This window comes from Prenolepis imparis, unplaced genomic scaffold (assembly GCF_030444845.1).
Source record: "Prenolepis imparis isolate NDT839.2.m4 unplaced genomic scaffold, iyPreImpa1.0 SCAF_5, whole genome shotgun sequence".
Classification (NCBI taxonomy): Eukaryota; Metazoa; Arthropoda; class Insecta; order Hymenoptera; family Formicidae; genus Prenolepis; species Prenolepis imparis.
Window position 1 is genome coordinate 12,571,960 of NW_028141163.1, and position 18,960 is coordinate 12,590,919.

General features: G+C 26.4%; 6 protein-coding genes across 7 annotated transcripts in view; 1 reads left to right on the forward strand and 5 right to left on the reverse strand.

Moving 5' to 3' along the window:
• The window catches only part of LOC145936696 (uncharacterized), a 121,396-nt gene that overhangs the window by 78,664 nt on the left and 23,772 nt on the right, over window positions 1-18,960 (forward strand). The gene's annotated exons all lie outside the window — the stretch shown is intronic.
• Window positions 1-18,960, reverse strand: part of Alpha-man-ia (alpha-Mannosidase class I a) — a 466,863-nt gene that overhangs the window by 70,813 nt on the left and 377,090 nt on the right. The gene's annotated exons all lie outside the window — the stretch shown is intronic.
• LOC145936688 (uncharacterized) lies at window positions 540-4,870 on the reverse strand. Its single transcript, XM_083039136.1, has 10 exons — window positions 4,744-4,870; window positions 3,346-4,637; window positions 2,779-2,898; window positions 2,559-2,676; window positions 2,059-2,320; window positions 1,879-1,995; window positions 1,334-1,424; window positions 1,122-1,267; window positions 744-876; window positions 540-660 (listed from the first exon to the last, which is right to left on the reverse strand). The coding sequence occupies exons 2-10, from the start codon at window positions 3,481-3,483 to the stop codon at window positions 607-609; spliced, it is 1,179 nt and encodes a 392-aa protein (XP_082895262.1). The 5' UTR covers window positions 3,484-4,637; window positions 4,744-4,870; the 3' UTR covers window positions 540-606.
• On the reverse strand, window positions 5,006-8,082 carry LOC145936707 (uncharacterized). The gene is made up of 7 exons (XM_083039162.1): window positions 7,757-8,082; window positions 7,248-7,509; window positions 7,068-7,184; window positions 6,517-6,607; window positions 6,306-6,451; window positions 5,219-5,351; window positions 5,006-5,135 (listed from the first exon to the last, which is right to left on the reverse strand). Exons 1-7 carry the CDS (start codon window positions 7,857-7,859, stop codon window positions 5,082-5,084), a joined length of 906 nt encoding a protein of 301 aa, XP_082895288.1. The 5' UTR covers window positions 7,860-8,082; the 3' UTR covers window positions 5,006-5,081.
• LOC145936692 (uncharacterized) lies at window positions 9,994-13,172 on the reverse strand. The gene is made up of 8 exons (XM_083039143.1): window positions 12,732-13,172; window positions 12,137-12,256; window positions 11,899-12,038; window positions 11,442-11,702; window positions 11,262-11,378; window positions 10,723-10,813; window positions 10,500-10,648; window positions 9,994-10,258 (listed from the first exon to the last, which is right to left on the reverse strand). The coding sequence occupies exons 1-8, from the start codon at window positions 12,936-12,938 to the stop codon at window positions 10,090-10,092; spliced, it is 1,254 nt and encodes a 417-aa protein (XP_082895269.1). The 5' UTR covers window positions 12,939-13,172; the 3' UTR covers window positions 9,994-10,089.
• Window positions 13,772-17,437, reverse strand: LOC145936704 (uncharacterized). Its single transcript, XM_083039158.1, has 8 exons — window positions 16,903-17,437; window positions 16,134-16,253; window positions 15,917-16,034; window positions 15,309-15,570; window positions 15,130-15,246; window positions 14,571-14,661; window positions 14,338-14,483; window positions 13,772-14,078 (listed from the first exon to the last, which is right to left on the reverse strand). Exons 1-8 carry the CDS (start codon window positions 17,044-17,046, stop codon window positions 13,922-13,924), a joined length of 1,155 nt encoding a protein of 384 aa, XP_082895284.1. The 5' UTR covers window positions 17,047-17,437; the 3' UTR covers window positions 13,772-13,921.

The following is an 18,960-nucleotide window of genomic DNA, read 5'->3' on the forward strand; positions in this document are numbered from 1 at the left end:
TAATGCATATACATGACAGCACGTATGCTATATGATGTATTGAACTATATATGATGTATAAAGATTTCTTATTCATCAAAGATTGTGTTGATCGAGTTTAATGATAAATGAATCTACTGCGGTAAATACATGCACAAGTTAATATCACATTGCATTCATATTGTTTCTATTAAATTGAACACAAAAATGGCAAATCTGCATCAATATTTGCAATTAGCTTGGATAATGTAAAAAAAAAAAAAAAATTTTTAAATATATGACTAATAAAAACGATATTAAATTACATAAATACTTATTATTAAATGTATTTCGTTCATGTTATTACTGATCTGACTATCATGATCAATATAAACCATTTTGAAGTTGGATTTATCATTACCAATATGTTCCTTTCAATGCAATTAAGTTTTCATCCCTTTGAAGATGTACTTATTTATTAACATTGTTTTGCAATATCAAAATTGAAAGAATGTACGTTTCTATAGTATATATTAAATTCCATAAATTTCTAATGTATACATGTACATATATGTAGACTTCCATGATTATGTTAATTTAAAAATCAATCTGATAAATAATAGATTATCTTCTCTAGTTATTTTCGCGTTATTGTCCCGTAGAATAAATCACTGTGAAGTAGGATACTGCCGCGTTTACGAGCTGAAAAGACAAATACACTAAAGTGCTTGTTGAATTTATGTTAATTCGATATTATATTTTGTTTTTAAAAAACTTAATTTTACCGTAGCAAAACCTTCCAAGGAAGCAATGAATGTGTTACCGTATCCTACATGGATGTTGTCCGATAGTTTTTGCATTATAAAAAATAACAATTTTTGAGTGTGTACTGGTGCTGCATACCACATTCCATTATAACTACAATTTTTAAATGTTAAAGTAAAATAAGTTGTAAAATAGCAAAAAAGTACTAAAAACATTTTTATAATATAATTAATGTTAAATTATAACTGCACATTCAAATATATTAAAAAAGTAAATTTAAATCATCAATAATGGATTTAAATCATATTTAAGTGATCTATATGAGAAACAATATAAATAGTCATATAATCTATACAAATATCTATAGTTCTAAAAGTATTATAAAATACTATACTCACGTTGCTTTGAATAGCATTATTCCACGATCTATGAGTAACTGTCCCACATAATTAATGAGGAACATATAAGACAAATGAATAAAAATCAATGAACCATGTATCAGTGCCCCCATGATATTCTTATTTATTTTTATGAATTGAAGAAACTACGACAAAATGATACTTAAACAGATATCAATTAAGCAAAGTTGATAAGAAAGGGTATTGCTTACTTGAAAAAGATTTATACTTAAAGAGCTGACGCCAATTATGATCAGAACAGCGAAAAATACCATAAATTCAGATGTAAAAAATTTAATACACCTTCAATGAGATATTAAGCATTAGAACTGTTACATTACGCCAATAGATAGGCGCAAACTTCGATATATTTATTAATTTGTGCTCCCGTGTGATAAGTAAAAATGTGGTTATGATCTCAGGTTTAATCTTAACGGTGAATGTTTCAGTCCACGTATTTTCAAGAGATATTATGTTTTTAAGAATATCAGCATATATTCATCAAACATATTCTTAAAATAAAGTGTATATCTTTTTAATGTACTCCCAGCTCTTAAACGTACTATATACTTAATTTTAAATTAATTCTCATCAAATTTTATTTGTTGGTTTATTTAAGGCAAAAATTTAAATCATTATTTATAGTATTAAACGTGTGATAATAATACGATTTCAAAATAAATCAACCACTTTTAATAATAAATAAGTATAGGATGCAAAAGTTGTATAACAATAAAAAAAAATTAAAAATACAAACTCGATGGCTCTTCGATGTATAGTAACAGCATGTACAATCCTCCGGCAAAGAAGATACTCTCTTTTAGAATTAGAGATTGCTAATATACTCCACTCAATTGCGTTCTCCATACGGTAGCTATATAAATCTATTTAGGCATATTTCAATTTCAAAAATATAGACAAGCGAAATTGACAGTACCTTGCGATATTAAGTAGTGCACTTATGTGCAGACAATACGTTATCATTATCAAAGAAACGCTACTCAATGCGACTATTGCTATAGTTAAGGTTAGTATAGAATGTAACAATATAGCATACATATATTTTTCTTGGTCGACAAAATATTCCGTGATGAGGACAGGGTGACGTAAACGTGATTCATTCAACGGTAATACGATATCAAGAATTAGCGGTAAAAATTGCAATATTGTGTACATGATTAATCCAAAACAGCAAAAGCCTGAGAAAAATCTAATTTATGTTTAAGTCTATATTTTATAAATAATTCAAACAACATATCAAAGATAAATTCAAACGTTTTTTGTCTTGTTAATTCTAAAGATTCCAAAAATGTTATTTAAAAAAAATGATATTATACGTACTGCATACACATATATTGATATTATCTTTGTTATCTTGTTGTTGTATATATGTATCACTACATACTATATAACGCGCAAACACACTACTAGTCTTACCGATCAAGATGGTTGTAAGAAATCTCGCGATATAAGAATGTTTCTCTACAATATCAATTTCCAATTTATCTTTCAACATTTTCCAGTTGTCTTGCATTCGCTCCAGCATTTGCTTCACCTGTTTATTCCTTTTTTAAATATTCTTTCTTATATCGTTAAAATACATTTTATTTTATCAATGTTACAGTATGTTGAGAAGGATTATTTTAATTGGACTTACAGTATCTGCTCGTATAATAAAAATGCAATATTTAACAATGCAAAAAAGATTAGGCAAGGTAAATGAGAGAATCTTGAGAAGAAGGTTCGTACTATATTGTGTTGTGATGAATACTAGAAACTAAAAACAATATTTAAGAAATATGTAAGTAAATCACTTTTATCTATTACTGAAATGTTTTACACTCGTTAAAATGTGTTTTATGATAAAAATGAATCTAGATTATATAAATTAATTTACTGATTATATTATATAATAAAATTAATAATAAAATTATTAATAACATTTTTCGAATTATATATTTAATAAATATCTTTTGTTTTTTTAGAAAAATTGTTTAGGTTTAGGTGTGTAAAATATTGTGTAAAAAATCTTATTTTATAATACATGTTTCATTCGCATTATTAAATTTATTCATTAAAATGTGTATTTAATGAATGCCACTATTTAATCTCTCTCTCTCTCTCTCTCTCTCTCTCTCTCTCTCTCTCTCTCTCTCTCTCTCTCTCTCTCTCTCTCTCTCTCTTCTCTCTCTCATTTTTACAAAATTATAACTGGTTGGTATACCTGGGCAATAATTAATGTAAAGAGAGTACTGATAAAAAATATTTTTCGTATCTCCGCGAAATATGAATGATGATAAGGCCATAAGCCAAGTATCTCAAGAATTATTCGATTAATCTTGTATTCTTCTGTCGCACACATCTTATACGGGAGCTACGACACAACTGACATAGATCTTTCCATTCTATGTTTTTTTTTTCAAAATTGCTCATGAATTGTAAATGATCAATATTATAGCACATAATTATACTAAAATGGTAGCTATAGCTTTCTAACGGTGCGAGGTAATGCATTCATGACATAGGCAAAAGCAAATTAGCCGAAATTACTTCAATATGTAATTGAGAATATGTTCCTTTAAAACTTATAAGATGGAAAACTGTTTTGCGCAAACGCAGTCATGACTTCTTTTCCTCCAGTAAGAAAAAAAGTTTCAGTTCTTGTCGGTGCATCGTAGGAAGCGTTACTCACTTCATATTAGATTGTACAGTGTAGAGCGCGCGTATTTATGATATTACCTTCCTATTTCAAATAGTACACATGCGTATAAAATGCACGTCATAATTGTCGTAGCTGTGCCAAATATTGTGATCATTGCTATGAAAATAGTTATGATGTCGTGCAATAACATAATAAATGTATTTTTCTTAGTTGACAAAGTATTTCGTCATTACGATAAGTTGAGAGACATTTAATTATTTAATAGTATTATAATATCAAAAATTACCGGCAAAAATTGAATTATTGCGCAACAAATGATAAAAAACGTTAAATTTTAGTCTTTTAATTTTGATCCAATAATGTGAATTATTCCGAAAAGAATAAGTTTTAATTTACGCTCAAATATATCCTTTGCCTTAATTAAAAAGTTGTTTGCGCCTGACATTTGACTCTTACTTATTGTTAGTGTCATTTTTATTTCGATTTGATTATATTCTTCAGAGCGTTTTTAATTGTACTGTTTCATTAAAAGTAATTAAACAATTTGTGAGAGAAATAATGTATGACGTTTATACTATCAGAGACAAACGCGCACATGCACGCAAGAACGCACGCAAACACGCGTGCACGCATTCTCATTGAGAGAAATAATTGGTGGAGAGAAATAACTTTATTCTCGATGCATTTACATGGCGGCACATATATTCTATGATATGTATAGAGATCCTTCTTATTTATCAAAGATTGTATTGATCAAATTTAATTAAGAAATTATTCTAATGCGTTAACATGCGCAAGTTTAACAATATACTGCATTCCTATCGTGTCAATTTAGTTGAACATAAACGGTAAATCTGCATCAATATACGCCATTAGCTTGGATTATGTGAAAACAAAAAGAATAATAAAATAAAATTATAAGAAATATACAATAAAAAAGATATTAAATTATACAATTACTCGTGAAATAATTGTATTTCGTTCATGGTATTATTTAATAGCCCATCCGTGATTAAAATAAATTATTTCGAAGTTGGATTTATTATTATCGATTTATCATTATCTTCTTTTCAAATCTTATTAGGTTTCTATCCCTTTAAAGATATGCCTATGTATTAACATTGATTTTGTAATATCAAGACTGAAAGAATATATGTATGTTTATATAATAAATATTAAATTCTATAAATTTATTCTATAATTTATATGTACGTATATGTATGCTTATTCCACACGATTATGTTAATTCAAAAATCTATCCGATAAATAATAAATTATCTTCCCTAGTTATTTTCGCGTTATTGTCCCGTAGAATAAATCACTGTGAAATAGGATACTGCTGCATTTATAAGCTGAAAAGACAAATACATTAAATTACTTGTTGAATTTATGTTAATTCGATATTATATTTTGTTTTTAAAAAACTTAATTTTACCGTAGCAAAACCTTCCAAGGAAGCAATAAATGTGTTACCGTATTTTAACTGAACGTTTACCGTTACTTTTTGCATTATAAATAATAACAATTTTTGCGTGTGTAATGGTGCTGCATACCATGTTCCATTATAACTGCAATTTTTAAATGTTGAAGTGAAGTAAGTTGTAAATAAGTTGTAAACTAGCAAAAAAAGTACACTAAAAACATTTTTGTAATATAACTAATATTAAATTAAGTACACATTCATAGAAGTATTAGAAAAATAAACATAATTGATTTATATCGTACTAAGGTTGCTCAGAAAGTAATGCCCTCACATTTTTTTTATCTCCAAAGTATTTATTCAACAGATTCAAAATTTACTCACAATATACATGAATCTTTTTTTTTACATATATTATTTTATATATTATTTTTATATTATATTTTAAATTATTTTTTATATTATTTTTTTACATAATCATCAACTTATATCACTTCTTGTCCTATTTATGTAGCCATATTCTCACTGCTTGAATTACGCTCTCATCTTCAAACATTGTCCGCATCTTTAAGTAGTGCCAAAAAGATGGAAAGAGCCAATTTAATTAAATTTTACGATTGCTTCTCGAGTTTTGAGAGTTGTGTGATGTGCATTTTTGCATTTACGCCGAATTCTTAGGAAATGGCTATGTGAACAAAACAAGAGCTGGTACAGTAAAGGTGTGCAAGCACTTATCGCGCTACCGTAAGGCTGTACAAGTTAATAGGGATTATGTATAAAAAATAATATAAAAAATAATAAAAAATAATATAAAAATAATATAAAAAAATAATATAAAATTAAAATTAAAAAAAAACATTCATGTATATTGTAATAATATATGTAATATATGTAATAGTAATATATGCTGAAGAATATGTATATTGTGAATAAATTTTGAACCTGTTAAAAACATGATAAAAATTTTCTGAGAAAAAAAATATAGGGCATTACTTTTTGAGCAACTCTAGTATTTAAGAGATATTTATGAGAATCAGTATAAATAGTCATAATCTATACAAATATGTATAGTTTTAAAAGCACTATAAAACACGATACTCACGTTGCTTTGAACAGCTTTACTCCATGATCTATTACTATTTGTCCCACATAATTAAAAATGAACATATAAGTTAAATGAATAAAAATCAATGCAGCAATTGTCACCATCTCTATGATATTCGTATTGATTCTTATAATTCGAAGAAACTACGATGAAATGATACTTAAAGAGAAGTCAATTAAGCAAAGTAAAAAGGAAAGATATTGCTTACTTCAAAAAGATTTAAACTTAAAGAGCTGACGCCAATTCCAATCAGAATAGCGAAAAATACCAGAAATTCAGATGTAAAAAATTCAATAAACCTTCAACGAGATATTAAGTATTAGAATTGTTACGTTACTAACAGATAGGCACAAACTTCAATATATTCATTTTTTTGTGCTCCCGTGTGATAAGTAAAAATGTGATTATAATCTCACGTTTAATCTTGACGGTGAACGTTTCGTCCATGTATTTTCAAGAGATATTATATATGTTTTTAAGAATATCAGCATATATTCATCAAACATATTCTTAAAATAAAATGTATATCTTTTTAACATATTCCCAGCTCTTAAACGTACTAGATACTTAATTTTAAATTAATTTTCATCAAATTTTATTTGTTAGTTTACTTAATGCAAAAATACATTCATAAACCATTTATAGTATTAAACGTGTGGTAATAATATAACTTCAAAATATAAATAAACCGCTTTTAATGGATAAAAAATAAATATAGAGTGCAAAAAAGTTTTATAGCAATAAAAAAAAAATACTGACTCGATGGCCCTTCGATGCATAGTAACCGCATGTATAATCCTCTGATAAAGGAGATATTCTCTTGTAGGACTAGAAATTGCTAATATACTCCGTTCAATCGCGTTCTCCATACGATAGCTGTATAAATCTATTTAGACATATTTCAATTTCAAAAACAGAGATAAGCGCAATTAACAGTACCTTGCGATATTAAGCAGCGCACATGTGTGTAGAATGTAGGTTATTATTATCATAGTAACGCTACACAATACGGTTATTGCTATAGTTACGGCTAGTATATAATGTACCAATATAGCATACATATATTTTTCTTGGTCGACAAAATATTCCGTGATGAGGACAGGGTGACGTAAACGTGATTCATTCAACGGTAATGCGATATCAAGAATTAGCGGTAAAAATTGCAATATTGTGTACATGATTAATCCAAAACAGCAAAAGCCTGAGAAAAATCTAATTTATGTTTAAGTCTATATTTTATATCTAAATATATATAAATAATTCAAACAACATATCGAAGATAAATTCAAACATTCTTTGTCTTGTTAAATGCAAAGATTTCCAAAAAAGTTATATAAAAATATATTAATATTATAACGTACTGTGCATACACATATATTGATATTATATCTTTGTTACAAATTATGTCACTATATGTATATAACACGGTAACGTACTACTATTCTTACCCATCAGCATTATTGCAAGAAATCTCGCGATATAAGAATATTTCTCTATAATTTCTATTTCCTGTTTATCTTTCAACATTCTCCAGTTGTCTCGGATTCGCATCAGTATTTGTTTCACCTGTTTATTCCTTTGATTTTAATATCATTCCTTATATTAAAATACATTTTATTGGATCAATGTAACAATATGTTAGAAAAGATTGTTTTAATTGGACTTACAGTGTCTACTCGTATAATAAAAATGCAATACTTAACAAAGCAGAATAGACAAGGCAAGATATATGAGAGACTCCTGATGAGAAAGTTCGTACTGTACTGCATTGTGATGAATGCTAATAACTAAAAACAATATTTAAAAAATATAATAATAAATCACTTTTATTTAATACTAAAATGTTTTGCATGCGCTGAATTGTTCTATTAAAAAAATAATTTTAGATTATCTAAATTAATTTACATAACTCATTATAATATATAATTAATAATAAAATTATTTGATCAAATTTTTAGAATTCTACATTATAATAAATGTCTTTTATTTTTTAGAAATATTTTTCATGTGTAAAATATTGTGTAAAAAATCTTATTTTATATGTTTTATTTGCATTATTAAATTTATTCACTAAAATGTATTTAATAAATGTCACTACTAAATTGTTGCATCGTTTCTACAAAAATTATAAATGCTTGGTGTACCTGAACAATAATTAATGCCGAAAGAATACTGACAAAAAACACTTTTCGTATCTCCGCGAAATACGATTGTTGATAAGGCCATAAGCCAAGTATTTCAAGAATTAATCGATTAATCTTATATTCTTCGGTCGCGTACATCTTATACGAGAGCTGCGACACAACTGGTGGTATAGACCTTTCTATTCTAGCATAATTTTTCTTCAAAATTGCTTATGAATTGTAAATAAATCGATATTATAGCATATAGTTATACTAAAATGATGGTTATAGCTTTCTAATAGTGAGAAATAATACATTCAAGATATAAGCGAAAGCAAATTAGCCGAAATTACTCTCATTACGTAAATGAGAGTATATGTTTCTTTAAAACTTATAAGACTGAAAATTGTTATGCGCAAACGCAATCATGACTTTTTTTTCTCTAGTAAGAAAAGAGTTTCAGTTCTTGTTGGTGCATCGTAGGAAGCGTTACTCACTTCATATTGAATTATACAATGTAGATGTAGAGCGTGCATATTTATAACATTACCCTGTTATTTCAAATAATGCACATGTGTACAAAACTGTATGTCATAATTGCCGCAGCTATGTCAAACATTGTGATCATTGTGATGAAAGTATTTATGATTTCGTGCAATAACATAACAAATATATTTTTCTTGATTAACAAAGTATTCCGTTATTATGACAAGGCTGTGACTCATTCAATCGTATTATAATATCAAGAATTACCGGCAAAAATTGAAGTATTGCGCAAAAAAATGCGACTAATGCAAAAAAAATGTTAAAGTTTAATCTCTTAATTTTAATCCAACAAATAAAAATTATTTCGAAAAGAATAAGTTTTAAATTGTGCTCTAACACATCCTTTGACTTAATTAAAAAGTGTTTATGCCTGATCTGCGCTTGGCTCTTATGTATTAGTGTCATTTCTTATTTCGATTTGATTATATTCTTGAGAGTGTTTATAATAGTATTGTTTAATTAAAAGCAATTTAAAAAAGTTATGTGCGAGAAATCATGTATGATGTCTATACTAGCACATACACGCGTATACGCAAACACACACATGCACGCAAGAACGCATGCATGCACGCAAGAACGCATGCATGTACGCGCGATAATATTGTTTAATTTTAGTCTATAATATGTATAGACCCCCTTATATATCAAAGATTCTGCTGATAAAAGTTAACGAAATGAATCTATTGCATTAATATGTAGGTACCAGTTTAACAATACATTGCATTCCTATTGTGTCGATTGAAAAGTCAAAAGTTGAACATAAAAACGGCATTTCGATGTTTGAATATCGATAGCTTGCTCTTAAATTCGATTAGGCTTCTATCAATCTCTTTGAAGATGTGCCTATTTATTAACATTGTTTGATAATACAAGTATAAAAGAATATATGTTTATATATTAAATTTCAAAAATTGCAGACATGTATTTATATGCGTATGCTTGTTGAGTATAATTATATTAATTTAAAAATCTGTTTGATAAATAATAAATTAAACTTTTTAGTTATTTTCGCGTTATTGTTGTAGAATAAATCACTGTTAAGTAGGATACTGCCGTATTCACGAGCTGAAAAGACACATTAAAGTGCTGGTTAAATCTATGTTAATTCGATATTATATTTTGTTTTTAAAAAAAGCTCTTAATTTTACCATAGCAAAACCTTCCAAGGAAGCAGTGAATACGCTTCCATATCCTAAATTAATGTTTGCCGTTACTTTTTGCATTATAAATAATAACAATTTTTGCGTATGTAATGGTGCTGCATACCACATTCCATTATAACTGCAATTATTAAACGTTGAAGTAAAATAAATTGTAAACTAGTAAAAAAGTACGCTAAAAACATTTTTTACGATTAATGTTAAATTAATTGCATATTCAAAAGTATTAGAAAAGTATATATAATCGATTTAAACTAAAAAGGGATATATGAAATCTATATGAGAATCGATGTAAATAATCGTAATTTATATAAATATGGTTTTAAAAAAATAACTTACTAACAATAAAACACGATACTCACGGTGCTTTGAACATCTCTATTCCATGATCTATTACTATTTGTCCCGCGTAATTACCAATGAACATATAAGTCAAATGAATAAAAATTATTAAAGTTAGTATCAATATCTCTATGATATCATTCGTACTCATTGTTATCAATCGAAGAAACTACAACGAAATGAAAACTTAAAGAGAAGTCAATTAAACAAAGTACAATAGATAAGAAAGAGTCCTGCTCTTACTTGAAAAAGATTTAAACTTAAAGAGGTGACGCCAATTACGATCAGAATAGCCAATAATGTCATAAATTCGGATGCAAAAAATTTTATAAACCTTCAACAAAATGTTAAGTATTAAAACTGTTACCTTACCAATATAGAGAAGCGCAAACTTCGATATATTCATTCTTCTGTCGTATGATAAATAAATTTAATTCTGACCTCACGTTTAATCCTGGCGGTAATTGTTTAATTCCGTATTTTAAAGCGATATAATGTTTTTAAGAATTTAATATTCATCATGCACATTCTTAAAATATGTAAATTAAAAATCTTTAACGTACCTCCAGTTCTTAAATGTATTTAATTTTAAATTAATTTTCATCAAATTTTATTTGTTATAGTTTACTTAATGTAAAAATAAATATTAATAAACCATTTAATATTAAACGTGTGCCATGGTAATAATACGATTTTAAAATAAATCAATCACTTTTAGTCGATAAATAAAGACAGGATACACACAAAAGTTTTATATAGCAATAAAAAATACAAATACTGACTCGATGGCCCTTCGATGCATAGTAACCGCATGTATAATCCTCTGATAAAGGAGATACTCTCTTGTAGGACTTGAAATTGCTAATATACTCCGTTCAATCGCGTTCTCCATACGATGGCTGTATAAATCTATTTAGGCATATTTCAATTTCAAAAACAGAGATAAGCGCAATTAACAGTACCTTGCGATAGTAAGTAGCGCACATGTGTGGAGAAGGTATGTCAAGATTGTCGTACTAATGCTGCATAATACGGATATACCTATGGATATGGCTAATATATAATGCAACAATATAGCGAATATATATTTTTCTTGATTGACAAAATATTCCGTGATAATGATAGGTCGACGAAAACGTGATTCGTTCAATGGTAATACAATATCAAGGATTGGTGGTAAAAATTGTAATATTGTGTATATGATTAATCCAAAGCAGCACAAGCTTGAGAAAAATCTAATTTATATCTAAATAGGTAAATAATTAAAAAAACATATCAAAAATACATTTAAATATTCTTTGTCTTGTTAATTGAACAGACTCAAAAAAGCTGTATAAAAGATTGATATTATACATACCGCATATACTTTAATATTTATATTTTCTTTATCACAAACTATAATATCACTGTATATATGACGCGGTAACATTACTAATCTTACCTAAAAGAATAATTGTGCAATATCTCGCGATATAAGAATATTCTTCTATAATATCAATTTCCAGCTTATCTTTCAATATTCTCCAGTTGTCTCGGTTCTGCTCTAGCATTTGCTTCACCTATTTATTTCATTTGAAATATCATTCCTTATATTAAAATATATTTTATTATATCAGTATTATAATATGTTTGAAAGGATTATTTTAATTGAACTTACAGTGTTTGGTCGTATAATAAAAATGCAATACAGCACAATGGAGAAAAAAACAGGCAAAACGAATGAAAGAATCTTGAGGAGAAGATTCGTACTATACTGCGTTGTGATGAATACAAATAACTAAGAACAATATTCAAGAGATATAATAATAAAAAATAATTAAAAAAATTAAAAAGTTTCTACTTATTACTAAAATATATTTTACACAAGTTAAATTTGTATTTTATTTAAAAAATGAATCTAGATTAGGTAAATTAAAAACTTACATAACTAATTTATTATACATATAATTATTAATAAAATTTCATTTATATTTATATAATAAATAGTTTTTGTTTTTTAAAAAAGTTTTAAGTTTTTTAGTTTAAATTATCTGTATACATATATATATATATATATTAAGATTAAGATTAATAAAGCGTAATGTTATTAATTTTACGATCTTCCAAATCGATTTTATCGAACACAAATAATTTATTATAAAAAATTTTATTTTACATGTCTTATTCGTGTAATTAAAATTATTTATCAAAATGTGTATTTCGTGTCACTATTTAATTATTTTTACAAAAGTTATAAGTGCAGCTTAATATACCTGAACAAGCATAAATGACGAAAGAATGCTAACACAAAAAACTTTTTGTATGCCCGCAAAATACAATTGTTGATAAGGCCATAAGCCAATTATTTTAAGAATTACTCGATTGATCTTGCATTCTTCTGTTGCGTGCATCTTATACGAGAGCTGCGACACAACTGACATAGACCTTTCCATTCTAATGTTTTTTTCAAAATTGCTCATGAATTATAAATGATCAATATTATAGCACATAATTATACTAAAATGGTAGCTATAGCTTTCTAACGGTGCGAGGTAATACATTCATGACATAGACGAAAGCATATTAGATAAAATTACCTTAATATGCAATTGAGTATTCCTTTAAAATTTATGACTAAAAATTGTCTTGCGCAAACGCAGTCATGACTTCTTTTCTTCAACCAAAAAAAAAAGTTTTAGTTCTTGTCGGTGCATCACAGGAAGCATTACTTACTTTATATTAAATTATACGGTGCGGAGTGCGAATTATATTTAAAAAAACTTTAGACAAATTCATTTATTCGTTATTATTATATATATATCTAGTCTATAATTTCCCATTTTTATTATTGCGTTATATTTTGTTAAGAAAGTTATAAGCAAAAATGCTAAAAAAACTCCAAATTTTCATGTACAGACTAAGTGAGTTTGACCGATTTATTTATTATAATATGTGTGCTAATTAAAATAAATATTTATATAAGATATGTTTATATATTATTATCTAATATATATATAATTTGAAAAAATGTACAATAATAATAATAATAACAATAACATATTACACTTATTATTAAATATTGTAAAAAAGACAAATTAAAAATATTAAAGAAAAAATGTAAATTATTTAATCTGATTAATGAGCTTATTGAGGCACCTATTTTTCTCTGTGGATTATCTATTTATTAGTATTGTATAATTTTATATTGTATAATTATTATCAAGAGTGCAATAATATACATTTATTTAGTACATTACTTTAGTACATTATTATATTCATCAAATTTATAATGTACACATATTTATGCTAATTATATTTATTTGAAATAAATCCCGAGTGGTGATGAATTTTCCTTGTCGACTTATGTCGTAGAATACATTACCATAAAATAAGATATTGCTGTATTAGTGAGCTGAAAAAGACACATTAACTGCTTCTAAAATCCATATTAATTCGTTTTTTATTAGAAAAAAATTTTTAATTTTACCGTAGCAAAACCTTCTAAAGATGCAATAAATATGGTGCCACATCCTACAGTGACATTTATCATTCCCCTTCGCATTATAAATAATAATAATTTCTGTGTATGCAACGGTGCTGCATACCACAGTCCATTATAACTGCAATTTTAAAATGTTAAATGCTTAAAAAATTCTTGTTTTAATGTTAAAATCAGAGCCGTGTAGACTAGCAATAAGTCGTTTTCATCTTATCATTAACGTTAAATTGATTGCATTTTTAATCAGAATAATATGTATGATATATCCTACACATACATATATGCATGTGTTTAGAAAATGTGTGTGTATGTTTAAGAAAAATAGATTTATATAAATATAAATATAACTTTTCTAAAGTGTTATAAAATATGATACTCACGTTGTTTTAAACAGTTTTATTCCATGATCTGTTATTTCTTGTCCGGCATAATTAGCGAAGAACAAATATGTCAAATGAATAATTATTGACACAGCGAATAAAAATATCTCATTCGTATTGTTTGTTAATGCCATCAATTGAAGAAACTATGATGCATTGTTATTTAATAATCAGTCAATTATGCAAAATAAAGATGGAAAGAAAGAGTGGGAGGAGCGAAAGATATTGCTTACTTGTAAAAGATTGAAACTTAAAGAGCTGACGCCAACTGTGATCAGAATAGCGTATGATATCATAAAAGTAGATGTTAAAAACTCGGTAAACCTTTAATGAGGAGCTAGATACTGGAACTATTATTGATATAACTAGTGCAAACTACAAAATTTATTCATTTATGGTAACTATTATGTTTATAATAACTGTCGTGCAATAAATGTATTCCACATATATTGTATATTATATAACCACACATTTAATTGAAGACTGATTATGAGTTATTATGTTTGACAAAGAAATGTTTTAAAACTAATGCGATTAAAATTAATTATGTTACTAAAATAAAATATTTATTTCAATTAACGTAATTATAATTACGTAAATTTAATTCCTAAGTATAATCAATTTTAAATTTTAATTAATTTGTAACTTAAGTTAAATTTAATATATCAAAAAGAATATTACACATTAAATGTGTGATGGGTATAAGGTTCCGTCAATTTGAATTGATAAGAAATGATAAAAAAAGATAGGACGTTACATAAAATGTTATAATATAGATATAAAAATATTTACTCGATGGCTCTTCGATGTATAGTAATCGCATGTACAATCTTGTGGCGAAGGAGATATTCTTTTCTAGGACTAGGGATCGCTAACACATTTTTCTCAATCGCGTTCTCTATTCGATAACTATATGAATCAATTAGATTGAAACAAATGTTCAAGGAATATAAGCGCATTTATGACATTACCTTGCTACTTCAAATAATGCACATGCGTGCAAAATGTACATCATTATTGTCGTAGCTGTGCCAATCACTGTGATCATTGCTATGAAGGCGGATATGATCTCGTGCAATAACATAGCGTAAATATATTTCTCTTGGTTAACAAAGTATTCTGTTATTACGATAAGTTGACAGGGTCGTGACTCGTTCAATGGTATTATAATATCAAAGATTATCGGCAAAAATTGAAGTATTAAGAAGCAAAATGAGGCTAATAAGCAAAGTGCTAAAAAACGTAAAGTTATTAGTCTCTTTATTTTGATCCAACCATGTAAATTATTTATAAAAAAAAATTATTTTTTTATGTTGTGCGCAAACACATCCTTTGTCTTAATTAGGCGTTTGCGCCTTATCTATGTTTGACTTTTAATATCATCTTTATTACGATTTGATTATATTCTTGAGAGCATTTATAATTATATTAAAAACAAAACTTAAAATAAAAAAACGAGAAATAATATATCTATATACTTCCACACACACACACGCGCGCGCGCGCGCGCACGCGTGTGCATGTGTGTATATATAGGTATATAATTATAGAATAATTATATTAGTATATTCTTTTGTACCCATCACAGTAATCGTGAAAAGTCTGGAGTTGCAAGCGTATTTCTCTACAATATCAATTTCTAATTTATTTTCCAACAATCTCCAATCATTTCGGATTTGCTCCAAAATTTGCTTGACCTGTTTATTACATTTTCTCTATTAATAGTTAAAATATAATTTACTTTACAAATGTTATAAGGAAACATTTGAATGAACGATTCATCTTGTTCGACTTACACGATCTGCGTGAATGATAAACATGCCATACTTTATAGTGCAAAAAAGAGTAGGGAAGACGAAAGAGAGAATCTTGAAGAGAAGATTTATATTGTATTGGGTTGTAATGAATACCAGCAACTGTGTACGAACAACGTTTAAGATATATTAGAGTATGTTTCATATATAAAACTCGTTTTATTATATGATAAATTAGAAATTTTCTTAAAGCATTTGTTTACAAAGTATAAAAAAAAAAAGATAAATCAACCCTTATTCATATATATTATTTTATAATAATTTTTTATTAATTTGAAAAATTTTTTAAATTATTAAAAATTTATTAGAAAATAGTAATATATATAAAGGATTTTTCTTCTCAAATATTTTATAAAAAAACGCCTGAAGAACATTTTTAATTTATTGTGTAATAAAACAAATTATATATATATATATATATATATATATATATATATATACACACACGATACAAAACTCTTTTTTTGAAAATGCGACATATTACCAAGAAAAAACATTCCAAAAATATTATTTATTCTTTTTGACGTTTATCATGATTTTTCGTTTTTTGAAAATTTATATAAAATAACTTAGAATTTATATAACAAAAACTTTTATTATATAATATTACTGATATAAAAAATTATAGATTATATAGAAAATAAGAAGAAAAGACATTGTGAAAGAAATTGAAATAAAATATCTATTAATATGCGTTTAACGAATGCTACTATTCAATTCACAAAAATTAGAAATGTGACTGGATGTATACCTGAGCGAGAATTAATGTCAAAAGAGCACTAGCAAACAACATTTTATGTATTTGCACGAAATACGACTGCTGATAAGGCCATAAGCCAAGCGCCTTAAGAATTACTCGATTGATCTTATAATAACGTTCTTCTATCGCATGCATCTTGTACGAGAATTGCGACACAACTGTGGTACAAATTTTTATGATTTTCGCAATATTTCTCTCGACTTTTTCTATGAATTTTAAACGATCGATACCCTCGCACGAAAAATAGCTATAGAAATAATTATATCAAACAACGGGACAAAAGTGGAAAACAAATTGGTCTAAATTATTTCAATTTGTAATAGAGCGATGTTTATATAAAATGTGTTGAGAATATTCTTGCGCAAGCGTAGTTATGACTTTTTCCTTCTTGATCAGAAAAAGTTTTAGTTCCTTCCCGTGCATTGCATTGGAGAAAATGTTATCGCTTTGCAGCGAAATATAGTATAGAATGGAGTGTGAACAAACTATGCAAACATTTATTCATTATTATTCGTAATATATTGACAATTAATACGTGTTGTGTGTATATGTGTGTGTTTACCCTTCTTCTTTCTTTATTATACGTTTTTTAAATTCAATGAAGAAAGCTAATATTACAATTTTTATACAAAAGAGCTTATTTGATCTATTTGATATGCATAAAAGAAGTAGATGTTTTTGACAAGATTTTTAATAAAGTTTACGTTATATAAAGTATATAATATTTTATATAAACGAAAATTCTCTCTTTATAATTCATATATAAATATCTTTTAAAATTGATTTTAATACAAAGTTTTAATTGCAACAAAATAAATAATATTCTATTATATATTTAATTTAAAAAAAATTGTGTGTGTAAAACATATTCATATATTGTTTTCAATAGCTTCATCACATAATTTATTATTATTTGACCGCCATAATTAATGGCAAATATATGGTTAAAATGCATAAAAATTAACATACAGCGAATAGATGCCTCATCGATATTGTTTTTTAATGTCCATTTAAGAAATTATGACAAAATATTATTCAATGAGCAGTTTTGATAGGTTTGTTGTTTGTTCGGCCAAATATAGTATACGTATTAAAATATTTATATGCAGTTTTTAACTGCAATGTATAATAGATAGTATATAGATTTCATTTAAGGAAATTATAAAATGTATAATGCAAAAATAACAGATGTTTTTGCAGTATTTTTCTTTTTTTTTTTTTTTTACATAAGACAAATATATGACAAAACTACGATGTAATTTATACTTTTTAAAAAAATTGTTTTTTCTTAATGCAATTTTATACACATTTATACTTTACTCACTGTAGAAGTACACGCAGCATTCAGGTCCGATAATATCTCTGTGCATACTTACCTGAAAATAAAAAAAATCGTGTATTAGTGATAATATTTTTAATAAAATAAGATTATATTTTATAATTATATATATATATATATATATATATATATACATATACATATATGTATGTATATATTACAAAATATTCAATTGCTATAATAATAAAATAAAAAATAATGTAAACATGAATTTCCTTGAAGTCTCTTGTATATTATAAATGAATTAGATGTAATTTCAATGCTTTTTTATATATATATTTTATTTAAACATTTTAATACCTTTTATATTGAGTTCTGTTCGAAACGATTGTGATTGGTAAATATCGCCGAGAATAAACGGTTACTTTTTTATTATTATACGATTGCATGAGAATGATGTGTAATGCATCAGTTACTATGCGACTCCCTTTAGTTTGCGTGAAAAAACGTGCGTGTGAAAAAACATAAGGACTACGTAGTTCTTACGTTTTTCACACGCAAGCTAATAAAGGTGCAAATTATTTCAATTGCTGGGTCTAGAAAAAAGGTTCTTTTTTTAGCTAGCACATATGATGATGTTCTCACATTTATTTTCACTATGAAATTAATGTAAATGTAATCATATATTATTTTCACTCCTTACCCTTACAACCTTAGTACCTAACATATATTTATCAGTTGAATGTTGTTGTGACATTTTTGAATATTAC